General features: G+C 44.5%; 1 protein-coding gene across 18 annotated transcripts in view; it reads right to left on the reverse strand.

The window, feature by feature from the left end:
• Nucleotides 1-16,086, reverse strand: part of APBB2 (amyloid beta precursor protein binding family B member 2) — a 111,548-nt gene that overhangs the window by 1,927 nt on the left and 93,535 nt on the right. For 8 of the 18 annotated variants that reach the window (XM_039325284.1, XM_039325283.1, XM_039325285.1 and 5 more), the window contains 6 exons: nucleotides 15,215-15,220; nucleotides 8,181-8,295; nucleotides 6,506-6,593; nucleotides 4,308-4,391; nucleotides 2,469-2,584; nucleotides 1,559-1,738 (listed from right to left, as the gene is read on the reverse strand). In XM_039325284.1, coding sequence (XP_039181218.1) covers nucleotides 1,559-1,738; nucleotides 2,469-2,584; nucleotides 4,308-4,391; nucleotides 6,506-6,593; nucleotides 8,181-8,295; nucleotides 15,215-15,220 — 589 coding nt within the window. Of the gene's footprint in view, nucleotides 1-1,558; nucleotides 1,739-2,468; nucleotides 2,585-4,307; nucleotides 4,392-6,505; nucleotides 6,594-8,180; nucleotides 8,296-15,021; nucleotides 15,166-15,214; nucleotides 15,221-16,086 lie in introns of those variants that run through there. The other 10 variants (XM_039325291.1, XM_039325288.1, XM_039325290.1 and 7 more) reach the window with 4 other exon arrangements.

Raw genomic sequence — 16,086 nt, forward strand, 5'->3', positions numbered from 1 at the left:
CGGAAGGCTGTCAACCTTGAGGTCAGGATCGAACTGCTGGCAGTGGGCAGTGTCAGCCTGCAATGCTGCCTTCTAACCACTGCGCCACCACGGCTCGTATGGTAGCTTTGCACCCTACCTTAAGACTCCCTAAAAGGGGGCTGTTTAACCCAGAGACTCAAGCCACCGAATCCCTTGAAGACTTTATTGGCAATTTTGGTATCGGAGGCTACAGGGCAGACACTGAAGGAGGAGACATTAAGCAGTTTGAGCCTGCTCATGAACACATGCAAATGTTCTCTTTCATTTGAGGGATTGTATTAAAATTACAAACGACCAATCTCCGTTTCATAGGTCATTACTGTTATGCATTGATAAAGGGCATCTTTATTAATAGGATCCAGTTAATACTTATTTAAATACCCCAGTAGAGAGATGGTAGACAAGATCAGTCTACATAAGGGCTTTTCAACCAGTGGTACGGGTACCACCTGTGGTACATTGGCACCTGGCAGGTGGTACGTGACCATCCTAGAAAAGTGGTAGCGGGGGAGGGGAATGAGCTGAATCGGTGGCAGCACCGCACAAGCCTGAGCGAGAGACGGCTGGAGCTGCAGGGCTATCAGGGCTCAGCGGAAGCGCCAGATTCAGTGCCTCTTTCCAGCTGATCGGCGCTTCTTCGGGGCTGTCAGGGCTCAGTGGAAGCGCCAGGATCCTGCTGGAGCTTGGCACTGATCCTGGTGCTTCTGTTGAGCCCTGAAGAAGCACCAATCATCTGGAATGTTGCAGCCTCTCCAGGGTCTTGTGATTTACATTCAGATGCCTGGCAACTGATTCATATTTATGACGGTCACTGTGTCCCAGGGTCATGTGAAGTGACCAAAACCTGCTGCAACCACCCAGCAGACGGGGGGAATAAAAACCAAACACCCCCGGTGCCAATCCTCAACAGAAATGCTCACAACAATGAAAACCTCGGACAGGAGGAAGAGCGCCTGCGGGCAGGCAGGTGTCTTTCTCGGCTGTGGCTTGGGGGCTATCTTTTACAGTGCCATTGTAACTTCGAACAGTCATTAAGCAAACTGTTGTAAGTCAAGGACTACCTGTACTTTATCACTTTTTTCTTTCTTTTTTTTTTTGGTCATCAAGTTTTTGACACCTTGCTAGGCGACTGGTGGTGCTCGGATGTCGCCATATCCTAAAAGTGGTACAATGGGTGAAAAGGTTGAAAAGCCCTGCTCTACATCATAGAAGTCTTTATTTTAAACAACGATCTCTTGCAATGACCTGTGCTGTTTTCCCCCCAGCAGCAATTTTACAAATCCCTGGTTCCCTGTGGCTAGTATGCATTCTTACAATTTCACCTATCTTGTGAGCAACTTGTTAGTTCAGGCACAGCTGTGGATTCCAGCCGCCTGCTGGCTTCCGCCGAGTCCACGCTCCAGACTTTCTAACTGCTTACACAAATAGAACTTTTGTATAATCTGGGGCTGGCTGAGGAATTCTGGGCGTTTGAAGTCCACAAGTCTTCAACTGGCCAAGTTTGAAGACCCCTGACTCATAGAATCGTCCTACTTACCATACAAGCAGCTTGAACGGCCTCGGAGACGTTGCCAGCGTTGGGTTCACACCAGAAGACGTGACACTCGAAATGCTGGTTTCCCGTGTCCATAATGAAGGCAAACGTATGTACGTCTTTCCCCACACCCATGAAGGACAAAAAGCGGACACGACATTCCACCACAATCTCCTCTTCATTCTAGATGGGGAGGAAAAGTGGTTGCTGTTACACTTTAGTGTAAGGGGGAAACCGTAAATCTGTATTAGGGGGTCGATGAACTGAGGTGCGAATCAGGGGTGTCCCATCAGGAACATCCACAGGGCACAATGGTGAAGATGGTGGCTATGGTAAAACCTGGTAAAGTCTCCTGATGGCTGGGGGATTCTGGGAGCTGAAGTCCACCCATCTTAAGATGGCCAAAGGTGAGAAATACTGCCTCTGAGTGCAAAGCACACTTAATTTTTCGTTATTTCTGTACACAGCTGGCAGAACACACTCCCTCTACGCCGTATTCCACGGCTTAATCTTCTAGTTAAAGTTAATTAACTTTCTAGTTAATTAGACCGTAGGCAGGATCGATGGAATTCGTTTAATTTTCTCCCCCTAAATCTGGAATAATTACAGCTTGAAAGCCTCACTGATTTCAAGGTTTTTTTTTTTTTAATGCTAATTAAATTGAGAGTTTGGATATTTTTGTAAGTGAAGATAGTAGCACATGGCAAAAGGTTGTGTGTGTGTGTCTGTGTGTCTTGAAAATGCGGCGCAAATTATCAATTGCCATCACCAAATCTATTCTGACGCTACGTACGGACTTTTCTGCATTTCGCCCGCAACCTTACTGCATATAGAAAAGGCTTGGAGAAAAATTAAGTTTTGGGTCAAGTTACAGATCCTAGTATTAAAATAAGACAAGTTGAAGGGACCGTACTCCTTCGCTGATGACGGTCACAGTAGCATCCGCAACGTTCATGGTGACAGCTATCCAGTCTTCTCTGTTAGAGGACTCCGTCAGGCTTTCTATAGCTCCGTTCAGCGTGTCCATACCTTCCAAAGAACAGAGACAACAGACGCACAGCCTTAGAACTTTTGAGGGACACACAACATTTTGGTTTTCCTTTGCTTAAACTTGTTTCTTTGGTCTAGATCAGTGGTTCTCAACCTGTGGGTCGGGATCCCATTTGGGGTCGAACGACCATTTCACGGGGGTCGCCAAACAACGCAGTCTGCCATTTTCCCCCCCCCCTTTTCCTTAGCTGTGCTACTCCCTTTTATTCTATTGGCTTTTGAAAGCCAATAGAATAGACTCTCTTGAATAAAGTCTAATTCTATTGGCTTTCAAAAGCCAATAGGAATTGTCCAGGCTGTCTCTGCCCTGCTGAGCCCGCCCAAAGTCCCATTCTGCAAACGGTGCTGCACCAGTTGAGTAGTCCTCGACTTACGACAGGTTGAGTAGTCCTCGACTTACGACCGGTTGGGGGGTCGCGGCATTAAAAAGGTTGAGAACCACTGGTCTAGATCAACCTTAACCTTAGGCTTAAACTTCCTTCTTTTCTTTCCTCTCTCCATCCAATCTGTTTCTCTCTCTGCCACTCTATCTTCTAGATTTTCAATCCTATAGTTACTGTGGGAACTTTGTCTGGGTGAAAAATCTGCTCCTTTGCGTTAAAAATGCAACACAAAATAATCTAGGGGTTCCAAAACTGTGTGGGCTTCTTAGTGTTTGCACTAAGTGCAAACTAAGTTGCACTCCCACAATACGTTAAGTGTACCTGTGGTTAGATTTTGAGCGGTTTAATGTGTTGTATGAACCTAGCAAATCTGTTTAGCAGGTTCAAAGTATCACATGGATTCCAGGAAATTCAGCACTGACAGAATCTTTGTAGCTCAGGGTTGAACTGTGGGGTCTTTGATGCTCTCTGGCTGATGTTTCATGACCCAACTAGGGAGCATCATCAGTAACTTTTGTCACATATTAGATCAGTGGTTCTCAACCTTTCTAATGCCGCGAACCCATAATACAGTTCCCCATGTTGTGGTGACCCCCAACCACTTATACATCACCAGGTGCCAGGGGTGTGGCCAAAGAAAAGGGGGAAAAAATGGTGGACAGCCTTGTTTGGCGACCCTTGTGAAATAGTCGTTCGACCCCAAATGGGGTCCCGACCCACAGGTTGAGAACCACTGTATTAGATGATGAGTGATGGAATCAGCACTGTTGATGTTATGTAGCTGGGTCATGAAATGTAGGTAAGGAGACAACCAAGCTCAGAGATCATCGTGGACTGCACAATTGTGCTATGGCAGTGGTTCTCAACCTTTTTAATGCCACAACCCCCAACCAGTTGTAAGTTGAGGACTACTCAACCGGTCATAAGTCGAGGACTACTCAACTGATGCAGCACCATTTGCAGACTGGAACTTTTGGCGGGCTCAGCAGGGCAGAGACAGCCTGGACAATTCCTATTGGCTTTTGAAAGCCAATAGAATTAGACTCTATTCAAGAGAGCCTATTCTATTGGCTTTCAAAAGCCAATAGAATAAAAGGGAGTACACAGCTAAGGAAAAGGGGGAAAAAAATGGTGGACTGCATTGTTTGGCTTCCGCCGTGAAATGGTCGTTCAACCCCAAATGGGGTCCCGACCCACAGATTGAGAACCACTGTGCTATGGGGACTAGTGTGTGATCTTAGGTTGTATCTTCCCCAGCGTAATTCACCACAAAGAACACATTTAAAGATAGTCATGAGAAAAAAAATATGCTTACATACCCACTGGCTTAATGACAGACAGCATGCCCAGGTAGTGCACATGAAATTTCTGGACCAACTCAGTCTTTGGTGTTGGAAAATCTACTGCAAGGAAGCAAAACATCAATTTCATCTTACACAATTCACATCAGGCCACCCCCCAACTCTGTTTTATTTGAATGCCAGGATCCGGAGTGAGATATCAGCTGATCATATTGTTGATTCCGACAAATCTCTGCTCCACGTCCTATTAAAAAAGGATCCTCATTGGTATCTGGGGAATGACGGGAAATGGGTGCTATAAATCTTCATTTTGCATAATAAATCCTCTCTTCTTCTTGGAGGAAGGAGTTTACCTAAGAAACGTATCAAAACATCCACACCAGTGTTTCTCAACCTTGACCATTTTAAGGCATGTGGACTTCAACTCCCAGAATTCCACAGCCAGCAATGCTGGCTGTGGAATTCTGGGAGTTGAAGTCCACATGCCTTAAAATGGTCAAGGTTGAGAAACACTGATCCACACATTTCTGACTAGCAGAACGGTTGGAAAGGGTGCCCGGTTTAGTCAGAATACAGCTGTGACTTTCAGGTGCAAAAAAACCCCACACACGACTGAAGGTCCAATTAAACTGATTGATTGCTGAAAGCCTACACACAAGAATCTTCTAGACCAGACATGTCAAACACAAGGCCCCGGGGGCCGGATGAGGCCCGCGAAGTGGTTTCATGTGGCCCGCAAAGCCGTCCTGGAAACAGTGAGGGAACGGCCCCCGCTGCCTTGGCCCTGGCCCAGGCCGGCTGGGAGCCAATGTACAATTTTGTGGTGGCCATCTAGGCTGAAACGCATTCAGTCTTAACTCCACAAGGCCGTCTGGAAACAGCGAGGAACTGGCTCCTGCCGCGTTGCCCCCGCCCCTGGGTGCATGCTGGGGAGGTGTCACCCTTTGTGAGGAATGAAGAAATGCACCATCGCCTGGAAATGGCCAGAAAATGGCCCTCGCCTACTTCACATATCCAGCTTGATGGACTCTGCCTTGGTCCCACCCCTTTCTGCCAGAGACCGTCAGATCTGTCCCACTTCTGCCCAGGCCCCCCACAGGCACACTTGACGCGAATGATGTAGCGCTGGCCACGCCCAGCCAGCAGGCCACACCCACTCCATCCACGCCCACCCACTAGGCCGCACTCACCCGGCCGCCCCGAGGGCAACTGCAATGCTGATGCGGCCCTCAATGAAATTGAGTTTGACACCCCTGTTCTAAACTAATGGTCAGCACCTGGTTAGAGTTAGATACGGATCAACAGAATTTAAGGGAGGTTGCTTGTGGCTATGCAGGGATTCTAGGCTGATTCCTCTTTTCACTCCTCCCCCCAGGTTCTGCCATTCTTTCTCCTACAGTTAAAAAAAATCCTTTTTATGACCCTCTGATCCCTTCATTTGGGGTGGACTTTGGGTGAATGGATGGAGCTGAGCGTTTACTGGCCAGGTGCCCTTCTATTCTATTCTATTCTATTCTATTCTATTCTATTCTATTCTATTCTATTCTATTCTATTCTATTCTATTCTATTCTATTCTATTCTATTCTATTCCATTCCATATTTTCTATTCTAGTCTATTCTATTCTATTCTATTCTATTCTATTCTATTCTATTCTATTCTATTCTATTCTATTCTATTCTATTCTGTGTTCTGTTCTATTCTTATTCCATTCCACTATTCTATTCTATTCTATTCTATTCTATTCTATTCTATTCTATTCTATTCTATTCTATTCTATTCCATCACCATCCTTATATATTCTATTCTATTCTATTCTATTCTATTCTATTCTATTCTATTCTATTCTATTCTATATTCTACATTCTGTTCTATTCTATTCTATTCTATTCTATTCTATTCTATTCCCATATATCTATTCTATTCTATTCTATTCTATTCTATTCTATTCTATTCTATTCTATTCTATTCTATTCCATTCCATATTTTCTATTCTATTCTATTCTATTCTATTCTATTCTATTCTATTCTATTCTATTCTATTCTATTCTATTCGCAACAGGTATTTTTTCTTTAAACCCTGGAGAGAAACAGCAGCCGCTACCTAGGGTTGACCTCTCAACCTTCCGAGGGGCAGGTGAGGGTCTTCACCCCACCACACACTCCTTCTCCTACGGTGACTTTGAAAATAAACCTATACATTGTCACAGGTTTTACCTTGCAAAGGAACATCAAGGGTGACAGCCGTCCGTTCTTGTAATGAGTTGCAAGCCACAGCTTTGGCATTTTTCCGTTCAGCCATAATCTGCAGAAAAATGAGAAGAGTACGATTTATTGTCCTCTCCGGGCGAGAATTTCATTTGTTAACACCACCCCTGTTTTCGAGGATCCACATTCAGACTCCGGAAAATGGAATTTAGTTGAGGGATTCTACGAGAAGTCCAGATGATGTAGGAACCCGGGCAGAATTGTCGTGGAGGAAATCTCGCTTGGGTTTCATGCAGGTCAAGCAGTTAATGGTTCAGGATATTAATCTGTTTGTAGGAACCAGCTTCAGATTAAGCTAAAGCAGGCGTAGGTTTTATGAAGCTTATCACAGTGGGATATAGACGTGGGCAACCACCACTAGGTGAAACATCAGGACAGAGCTGAATGGACAATGTTATATTTTTCTTTAATTTAAGGAGATCTTTTTCAGCCTGTAAGGCATGTGTGAATAGGCACAATTTATTTGCAGCCCAATCTTCTACAAATCAGTCTTTCAGCTGCCCCACTGCAGTTCTAGGACCAACCCTGCAGCAAACACAACTGCACAAAATGAGCACGCAGGTGCAAAGGCAGCTGGGCTGCTGAAGACGAAGCCCCATTGTGGCCCATCCCTAAAATATGGGGTCTGCATGATAAGGTGCAGAAGGAAAATACATTTAGTGGCCTTTGAGCTTCATGTTCCTCCTCTCATAAATCGAATGATGCCATCGGGCAGAGAAGAGAAACAAAGATGATGAGGGGACTGGAGGCTAAGACATATAAAGGAACGGTTGCTGGAATTGGGTATGTCATGTTTAACGAAGAGAAGGACGAGGGGGGACATGATAGCAGTCTTCCAGTATCTCAGGGGCTGCCCTAAAGAAGAGGGAGTCAAGCTATTCTCCAAAGCACCTGAAGGCAGGACAAGAAGCAAAGGATGGGAACCTCTCAGGGAGAGAAGCAACCTGGACTTAAGGAAGAATATAATATAATATAATATAATATAATAGAATAGAATAGAATAGAATAGAATAGAATAGAATAGAATAGAACAGAACAAGAGTAGAGTGGAGTGGAGTGGAGTGGAGTGGAGTGGAGTAGAGTAGAGTAGAGTAGAGTAGAGTAGAGTAGAGTAGAGTAGAGTAGAATAGAATAGAATGGTAGGACAGAACAGAACAGAACAGGAGTAGAGTAGAGTAGAATAGAATAGAATGATAGAACAGAACAGAACAGAGCAGAACAGAACAGAACAGGAGTAGAGTAGAGTAGAGTAGAGTAGAGTAGAGTAGAGTAGAGTAGAGTAGAACAGAATAGAATAGAACAAGAGTAGAGTAGAGTAGAATAGAATGATAGGATAGGATAGAACAGAACAGCAGAACAGAACAGGAGTAGAGTAGAGTAGAATAGAATGATAAGATAGGATAGGATAGAACAGAACAGTAGAACAGAACAGAACAGAATAAGAGTAGAGTAGAGTAGAGTAGAACAGAACAGAATAATAACTTTATTGTCACTTTGAATGTATACTAATCGGCATACATTAAAATGGAAATTTCGTTGCCTACAACTCTCAAAGGGTCACCCCTCTCCCATATAAACTACGTAAATATGACAAAACAAACAAATAAAAGGAGAGCAGGCTCACCTTAGAACAGATTTCGTGGAGGCTCGTGGCGATGGCTTTTGCTGGGGTGTCACATCGAAACACGTGGCATTTCAGAATCCGTGTCTCTCTGTCTCGGGCTACGTAGGCGAAATCCCTGGAGAAGGAGAAGAAGCACAGGTTGAAGCAGGCAGCAATCGGAGAGGACGAGAAAAAAAAGGAGAAAGAATGGAAGAGAAGAAATGTGGTTCCACGGCTGAAGGGCGAAGATCTGCAGAACTTCTTCTGACCCTCTTTTTCTCCACGAGGGAATTTTACGTAGCCCTTTGCAGACGCTCATTGCTAACCCAGATCCATTTATTTAGTGCAGGGCATGAAATACCCAGATAGCTAGCAGCAACGATGTAGGAAAAGAGCACATATTGATATGATACAAGTAAGATGAAGATGTCTGGTTAATTAGATAAGATGTATGTATGTATAAAGTTATATTAAGTTACAAGTTACATTTTAAATTACGTTAGTTTACAAAATAAATTAGTGTTCTATATATTAATATCTACGCCACTTATGTATATATGTATGTATGTATGTATAAAGTTATATTAAGTTACAAGTTACATTTTAAAATACATTAGTTCACAAAATAAAATCAGTGTTCTATATATTAATATCTAGGCCACGTATGTATGTATGTATGTATGTATGTATGTATGTATAAAGTTATATTAAGTTACAAGTTACATTTTAAAATACATTAGTTCACAAAATAAAATCAGTGTTCTATATATTAATATAGGCCACGTATGTATGTATGTATGTATGTATGTATGTATGTATGTGTATGTAAAGTTATATTAAGTTACAAGTTACATTTTAAAATACATTAGTTCACAAAATAAATCTATATATGAATAGCGAGGCCGTTTATCTAATTCATCCAGAGCTCTGCAGCTTCATGCCTTCCAACTGATGGAGGCTAAAATTCCATTCCCCCCCCCCCAAAAGCCTATTCAAATACTTCTGCTGGTCCTAAGGATGGAGAACCAGGATCCTGGCTAGACACTTCCCTCACACACTAACCCACAATCAACTCCCCCAACGTCATAGGCACCACTAGGGATAAAACAATACACAATATATACAAACAAATATGACGAGCCGTCCGTTCTCCTTCCGAAACAGCAGGTCCTAATGCTGTTAACAAACAAATACATCGGGGATGGGTTTAAAACGATAAACGATGTGAGGATATTCAGGAGAAATTAAAGAGAAATTTTACAACACTCAATAAATCCAGGGTGGGCGCTATTTCTCTTTTTCTCTTGTAAGAAAAGAACTTCATCCGGAATATTTCAGCACGAGGTCTTTAAATTTTGATGAGGACGGGCAAAACAGGAAAAAATCCCTCCCACATTTTGTGTTCGCTTCCCTCCTTCAATTATCTCCTGGATTTGGCCACCGTTGTCTTCAATTATCTTCTTGAGATGCTTCCTTCATGAGTCTCAATTCATTCCCCACAGCCGACTCATTACCGAGATAAAGTTGCTTTTTGCAGGTCGGGAAACTATATTAGAAGGCACGTGCCTTTGCTTTCTTTTAAGCCTGACACATTAAGCGTAAATGTCTGGGGAGGGGGCAGGAGAAGACATCTGCTACCAAGTGATCCATCAGCCTTAGCAACCCAACATCTCCGGCAAGGTCGAGAGATTAAATTATTAATTCAATTAATAATTCAATTATTAATTAAATCAAAACCCATAGTCAAAACTAGGTCTGACTAAGTCACAGTGTTTCTGAACCTTGACCATTTTAAGGCATGTGGACTTCAACTCCCAGAATTCCACAGCCAGCAATGCTGGCTGTGGAATTCTGGGAGCTGAAGTCCACATGCCTTAAAATGGTCAAGGTTGAGAAACACTGGACTAAGACAAAGAGTTTCCCCCCCCCTTTCAGTGCTATCAAGTCCCATTCAATTCCAAACACTTCTCCTTCACATGCATCATTAGATAGCTCCAATTTAAACCTCTCTGCGTTCTCGCTGTGGTGCTTCAACTTTATTCATGGAAACAATAAACCTCTGAGTGAAACTTTGGGATATAAAATTAGCTAGAGGATGTCGCAGAAAATGTTACCAATAGAAGACAATATTTGTTGCTCTCTGAGTCTGGTGATTTTCTTGCAGACGTTTCATGACCCAACTAGGTAACATCATCAGTCCTAGAAGGGAGGGGGGTTTCTGGAGGAGAGGAAGAAGAAGAAGAAAAAATCTGTAGGGTCCTTGGTGCTCTCTGAGCTTGGTGGTTTTCTTGCAGGCGTTTCATGACCCAACTAGGTAACATCATCAGTGCTTGAAGGAGGTGAAGTTTGCTCTCTGTTTATATACGAGAGGTTTGCCCTGTCAGTGTTGGTAAGAGTCATCTTGATGGTTCCTTGATTAGGCTGTTGTCAACATCCAGCTTCGAGAATCCAAATAAAACTCCAGGTTCATCCCGTTCTTGAAAATCTAACTGTTTATTGAATACACCGCATGGTTTTGTCGAAGCAGAACTAACTCTGAGGTTCCAACACCAATTCATAGGCTTAAGCAACAATTTTCCCAGCCAAACCCCCAATGTTTTAACGCAATCCATATCAACAAGTTCACTTCGCTACGGGAACTGTCTGCTTCAAATCCACACCTGTTCTGGTGCCCTTGACAAGGCTTCAGGCTCCCACGGTCTTCTGCTGAATCGAAGAAGTTTTGTTTCTGCTTCTTACCCACTTGAAAGTAACACCTCCCTCTCCTTAATCTAAAGGCAAGTTGAAAAGCAGAGGCACATAGCTGCCAAAGTTTGATTCTTGACAGCTGTTGTTTACTGTGTATCTGAGTTGGTAGTTCCTCGATTGGGATATTGTTTACTTCTTGATTGTTGTTCTAATGTTAATCAGTGTTAATCTCTGCTCATCTAGTTGTTGACTGTTGGTGAGGAAGTGTTTTGGTCTTTGTTTCCTTTTTGCCTTTTGGATCGTCTCTTCTGAATGGTACATAGATGTTGTTTATCTCTATGTGCCTGTTGATGGCCAATTTGCCTGAGTGCCAGGCATCCCGCAATCCTTAGCACAGGGGTCCCCAAACTGGGCTCTGAGAACGGCTAGCCAGTGTGTGTGCATGCCCGCACATCCTCACTTACACAAGCAGTGAGTGAGCATGCCCGCGCCACGCGCTCCATTTGTGTGAGCAGCAGGCCCATGTGCACGCCTCTTGATGCAAATCGAGCTGCACGCGCATATGCACACTTGCCGGTTGCTTGCACAAACCATCTGCTTCCCGCCTCACTGGTCCTCAAAGCGGGAAACATTGGAGAACTCTGCTTTAGCACTTTTTTGGACCTGATTTGGTCTAGGATGCTCCCCGTCTCCCACTGAAACGACGATGAAGTCTGTTGGGTCAAGAAACATCTGCAAGGAAACAACTAAGCACAGAGAGCAGCAAGGGCCCCCTACGGGGAAGTTGATGGATTTGAGGCACAATCTGCTAAAGCTATTCTTTACTTTCTTATAAAATCTTCCACGCAAAGGGCCGAAGAAAGGATCTGTGATTTTTTAAGTTACATTAAATCAGGGGTGTCAAACTCAATTTCATTGAGGGCCGCATCAGCATTGCAGTTGCCCTTGGGGGGGGGCTACTGGGTGGGCGTGGATGGAGTGGGTGTGGCCTACTGGGTGGGCATGGCCAGCTCTACATCGTTCGCGTCGAGGGCGCCTGTGTGGGTTTGTACAGGAGTGGGACAAATCTGGGGGTCTCTGGCAGAAGGGGGTGGGACCAGGGCAGAACCCATCAAGCCGGATATGTGAAGTAGGAGAGGCGATTTGCTGGCCACTTCCAGGCGATGGTGCATTTCTTCATTCCCCACAAAGGGTGACACCTCCCCAGCATGCACCCAGCGGGCGGTGCTGACGCGGCAGGGGCCGTTCCCTCACTGTTTCCAGGATGGCTTCGCGGGCCACATGAAACCACTTCGCAGGCTGCATCCGGCCCCCGGGCCTTGTGTTTGACATGTCTGCCTTAAATGATCGTGCAGCCATTTACAAGCTGGTTCAGAGCAGCCATAAAGGCTGAGAGACAGTCCTTGCTTCTTTTGCCTACTCCAGGTTCAAAGCTGCAAGATGATAAAAGTGATGGCAGCTGCTCATTGGCCTTCAGGGAATCTATCCGAAGAGCCACTAAGCCTGTCTAGCTTTCTATAAATAATACATTTATATCTCAACAAGAGACCTCCCTGTAAAAGAAGGAATGTTTTTGTCATCTTGAACAGCCCTAAAAGATGCCCCAAATACGATGTCCTACACCAGTGGTTCTCAACCTTTTTAATGCCGCGACCTCCAACCGGTCGTAAGTCGAGGACTACTCAACCGGTTGTAAGTCGAGGACTACTCAACTGGTGCAGCACCGTTTGCAGAATGGGACTTTTGGCGGGCTCAGCAGGGCAGAGACAGCCTGGACAATTCCTATTGGCTTTTGAAAGCCAATAGAATTAGACTCTATTCAAGAGAGTCTATTCTATTGGCTTTCAAAAGCCAATAGAATAAAAGGGAGTAGCACAGCTAAGGAAAAGGGGGGAAAAAATGGCGGACTGCATTGTTTGGCGACCCCCGTGAAATGGTCGTTCGACCCCAAATGGGGTCCCGACCCACAGATTGAGAACCACTGTCCAACACCCTTGCAGGAGCTAACATCTGCTACTCCCTTACGCAGATACTTTACACTAAGACCCACACTCGACACACCCACACCTGAAGCCCTTATCACCTGAACACCGACAATGACATCCCTTAAATTCCCCTGAAGATAGCCTAGTAAACAAAACATTTGGAAACCAGCCCAGAAGCTTGGAGAACGAACGTTCGCCCTCATCCTACACCCGGGCTACAGATATTCGCCACTATTGCAAACTTTACATGAACTTTCTTGTCACACTTGTTAGGGACTATAATTTTTAACCTTAGTAGGTGGCAGATTCCGGATGGTGTCAGGCTAGCAAACATGATACCTGTAATTCTGCAACATCCGTTAAATTAAACCCTTTCTGTGTGTGGTAAGACCAGAAAACAAATTGTAAAGATGACCAAGTGGGACACGCTTACACGCAAGGCTGCGGCTTGTTTTAGCTGATTAGCTTAACACAGTGGTTCTCAACCTGTGGGTCGGGACCCCATTTGGGGTCGAGCGACCATTTCACGGGGGTCGCCAAACAACGCAGTCCGCCATTTTTTCCCCCCCCTTTTCCTTAGCTGTGCTACTCCCTTTTATTCTATTGGCTTTTGAAAGCCAATAGAATAGACTCTCTTGAATAGAGTCTAATTCTATTGGCTTTCCAAAGCCAATAGGAATTGTCCAGGCTGTCTCTGCCCTGCTGAACCCGCCAAAAGTCCCATTCTGCAAACGGTGCGGCACCAGTTGAGTAGTCCTCGACTTACGACCGGTTGGGGGTCGCGGCATTAAAAAGGTTGAGAACCACTGGCTTAATAAGTTAAGGGGTTCCTTTTAATTTAAATAACTCATAACTGGCTTGGCGCGAAAGAAAAAAAAACCAGGAGAATAAAAAGGAGTTATAAACAAGCAAAACAAACAGCAAAGACTTCCGATTCATTTATTTTTATGCGTGCAAATGGAAAGGATCTGGAATTATTGGAAAAATCAATGGTAACGCTTGGATAACCACCCTCACAGTATTTAGCAACCAATTAAGCACTATTGAGCTGTGCAACAATAGCTCAACGCGATGACATAAAAAATAACTTCGGTGCAGTTTGCCCAGGGCGTGCCACTTATTACGTTCATTTCCCTTGAAGTTTACCCCGGTTGTCCTTTTCGCTAATGGACTAGAGCCAGTGGTAGGCCACCTTGGCTCTTTTATGACTTGTGGACTTCAACTCCCAGAATTCCTGAGCCAGCGTGGCTCAGCTTGGAAACCTCTCCCTGTCCCTCAGCGTGGCTGGCTCAGGAATTCTGGGAGTTGAAGTCCACGAGTCATAAAAGAGCCAAGGTTGCCTACCCCTGCTCCAAATTAATAAAGTCTACATTAATTAACATTAATTATGCTTTCATATGTTCCTCTAGGTCAGGGGTAGGCAACCTTGGCTCTTTTATGACTGGTGGACTTCAACTCCCAGAATTCCTGAGCCAGCGTGGCTCAGCTTGGAAACCTCACCCTGTCCCCTCAGCGTGGCTGGCTCAGGAATTCTGGGAGTTGAAGTCCACGAGTCATGAAAGAGCCAAGGTTGCCTACTTCTGGACTAGACATCTGTTTCCTAAGTCTACAGTGTACAACTAGACTGAAAATTAAGAAGAAAAAAAACATGGTTTAAATTTCTGCTCTGCTGGAATGTAAGGATAGGGCAGTGGTGGCGAACCTAGGGCACGGGTGCCAGAGGCGTCACTCAGAGCCCTCTCTGTGGGCACGCGCGCCGTCGCCCCAGTCCTAGGCCTTCAGCTGGGTTTTATAAAACCTTTTCGCTTTCGGCCTCAATCAGTCAATTTCAACTTCTCGCGGGAAAAAAAATAGATCTCGCAAAGTTGGAATTGATTGATTAAACTTTTTAGTCCCACCCAGTCTGCCGTTACCACCGCAGCCACGCCCACCCAATGGGCCACATCTACCCAATGGGCCACGCCCACCCAATGGGCCACACCCACCCAATGGGCCAGACCCACCCGGCACCCGATGATGCATAAGTGGGTTTGGGGTTGCAGTTTGGGCACTCGGTCTCTAAAAGGTTCACCATCACTGGGATAGGGGCTGAGTAGACCATTCAGAAATGAGCAAAAGGAACGAGAAACCCCCTCCCCATTCCCCCCCCTTTTTCCCAAGACAAATGGGTTAACTCTCATTTTTCTTACTCTCTTAGAAGGGGAACAGAAACAAACCCGAAGACCGCTTCAAGAGGTCCGGCAACTTCCATCCGATCAGCAACAGGACCCAAAGCCATAATCCAAACCTTCAACCCACAACTTGCAAAGCAACACAAGGACAAAATGTAGGCAAGGAAGTGAAATAAGAGGGGGGGGGGGAGAGAAAAGAACAGCATTTTACCTTTCTCTGAATCCGGAAAAGCATGGAAAAATAGAGCAGAGAGTTAGGAAAAGCACAGACACACGGGGAAGATCAGCCCGCTTTTGTTTGACCCTCCCCTTTGGCTTGTCCTTGACTTAAGCCTGGACAATTTTTTTTTTTCTTCTGCTGCTGTTCTAGTTGTCCAGGTTTTCAAGTATTTTTGGAAGTTATCATGAGGCCTGTGGAGGATCAGCTGAATGGCAGGCAACACATGGCGTGAAAGATGAGCTTAAAATATCCCAGGCAAATAGGGAAAGCAGACAGACAGACAGATGCTTCCAAGATGCTTGCATTTTCCAAGACAGGATCGTATTGAAAGGGACAACGTCAAAACAAATGAATAAGTAATGCATTTATGCTACAGCAACCGAGGCTTTTTCCACCATCCTTCCTTCCCCCCCCCCTCTTTTTAAGGGGAAACACCTGGATTCTGGGCCGATTCTGAAAGAAAACTGCTGTTTTTCTTTCGTTACTCTTTTTGTGCACAGATATTGTTTTTTTTTTAAAAGGAAATCCACTTGTCCTTTGGGCTGAATAATAATAATTTTTAAAAAGATCTCGTGTGATGCCAAGGAAACATTTGTGTTATTAGTTATTACAGTAAGGAGAAAAAAAGACGCATAAATTAAGGCTGGATATTATGCTTATAAAATACAACTGGTTTGTTTCTTTTTTTTTTTCTCTCTCCTAAATTTTTAAACCTGTTCAGCAAGTCGTTCTCTCTGGAAACCAAAGTCAATACTATATTTGACAGGTTTCCTAAAATAATGTACATTCGTTAACACTTCCTACTGGTATAACAAGACTGTTTTCAAACATCACCATACATTTATAACACTCCATGGACATAA

Source organism: Crotalus tigris, unplaced genomic scaffold (assembly GCF_016545835.1).
Source record: "Crotalus tigris isolate CLP2741 ecotype Arizona unplaced genomic scaffold, ASM1654583v1 scf7180000024321.1087588, whole genome shotgun sequence".
NCBI classification, from domain to species: domain Eukaryota; kingdom Metazoa; phylum Chordata; class Lepidosauria; order Squamata; family Viperidae; genus Crotalus; species Crotalus tigris.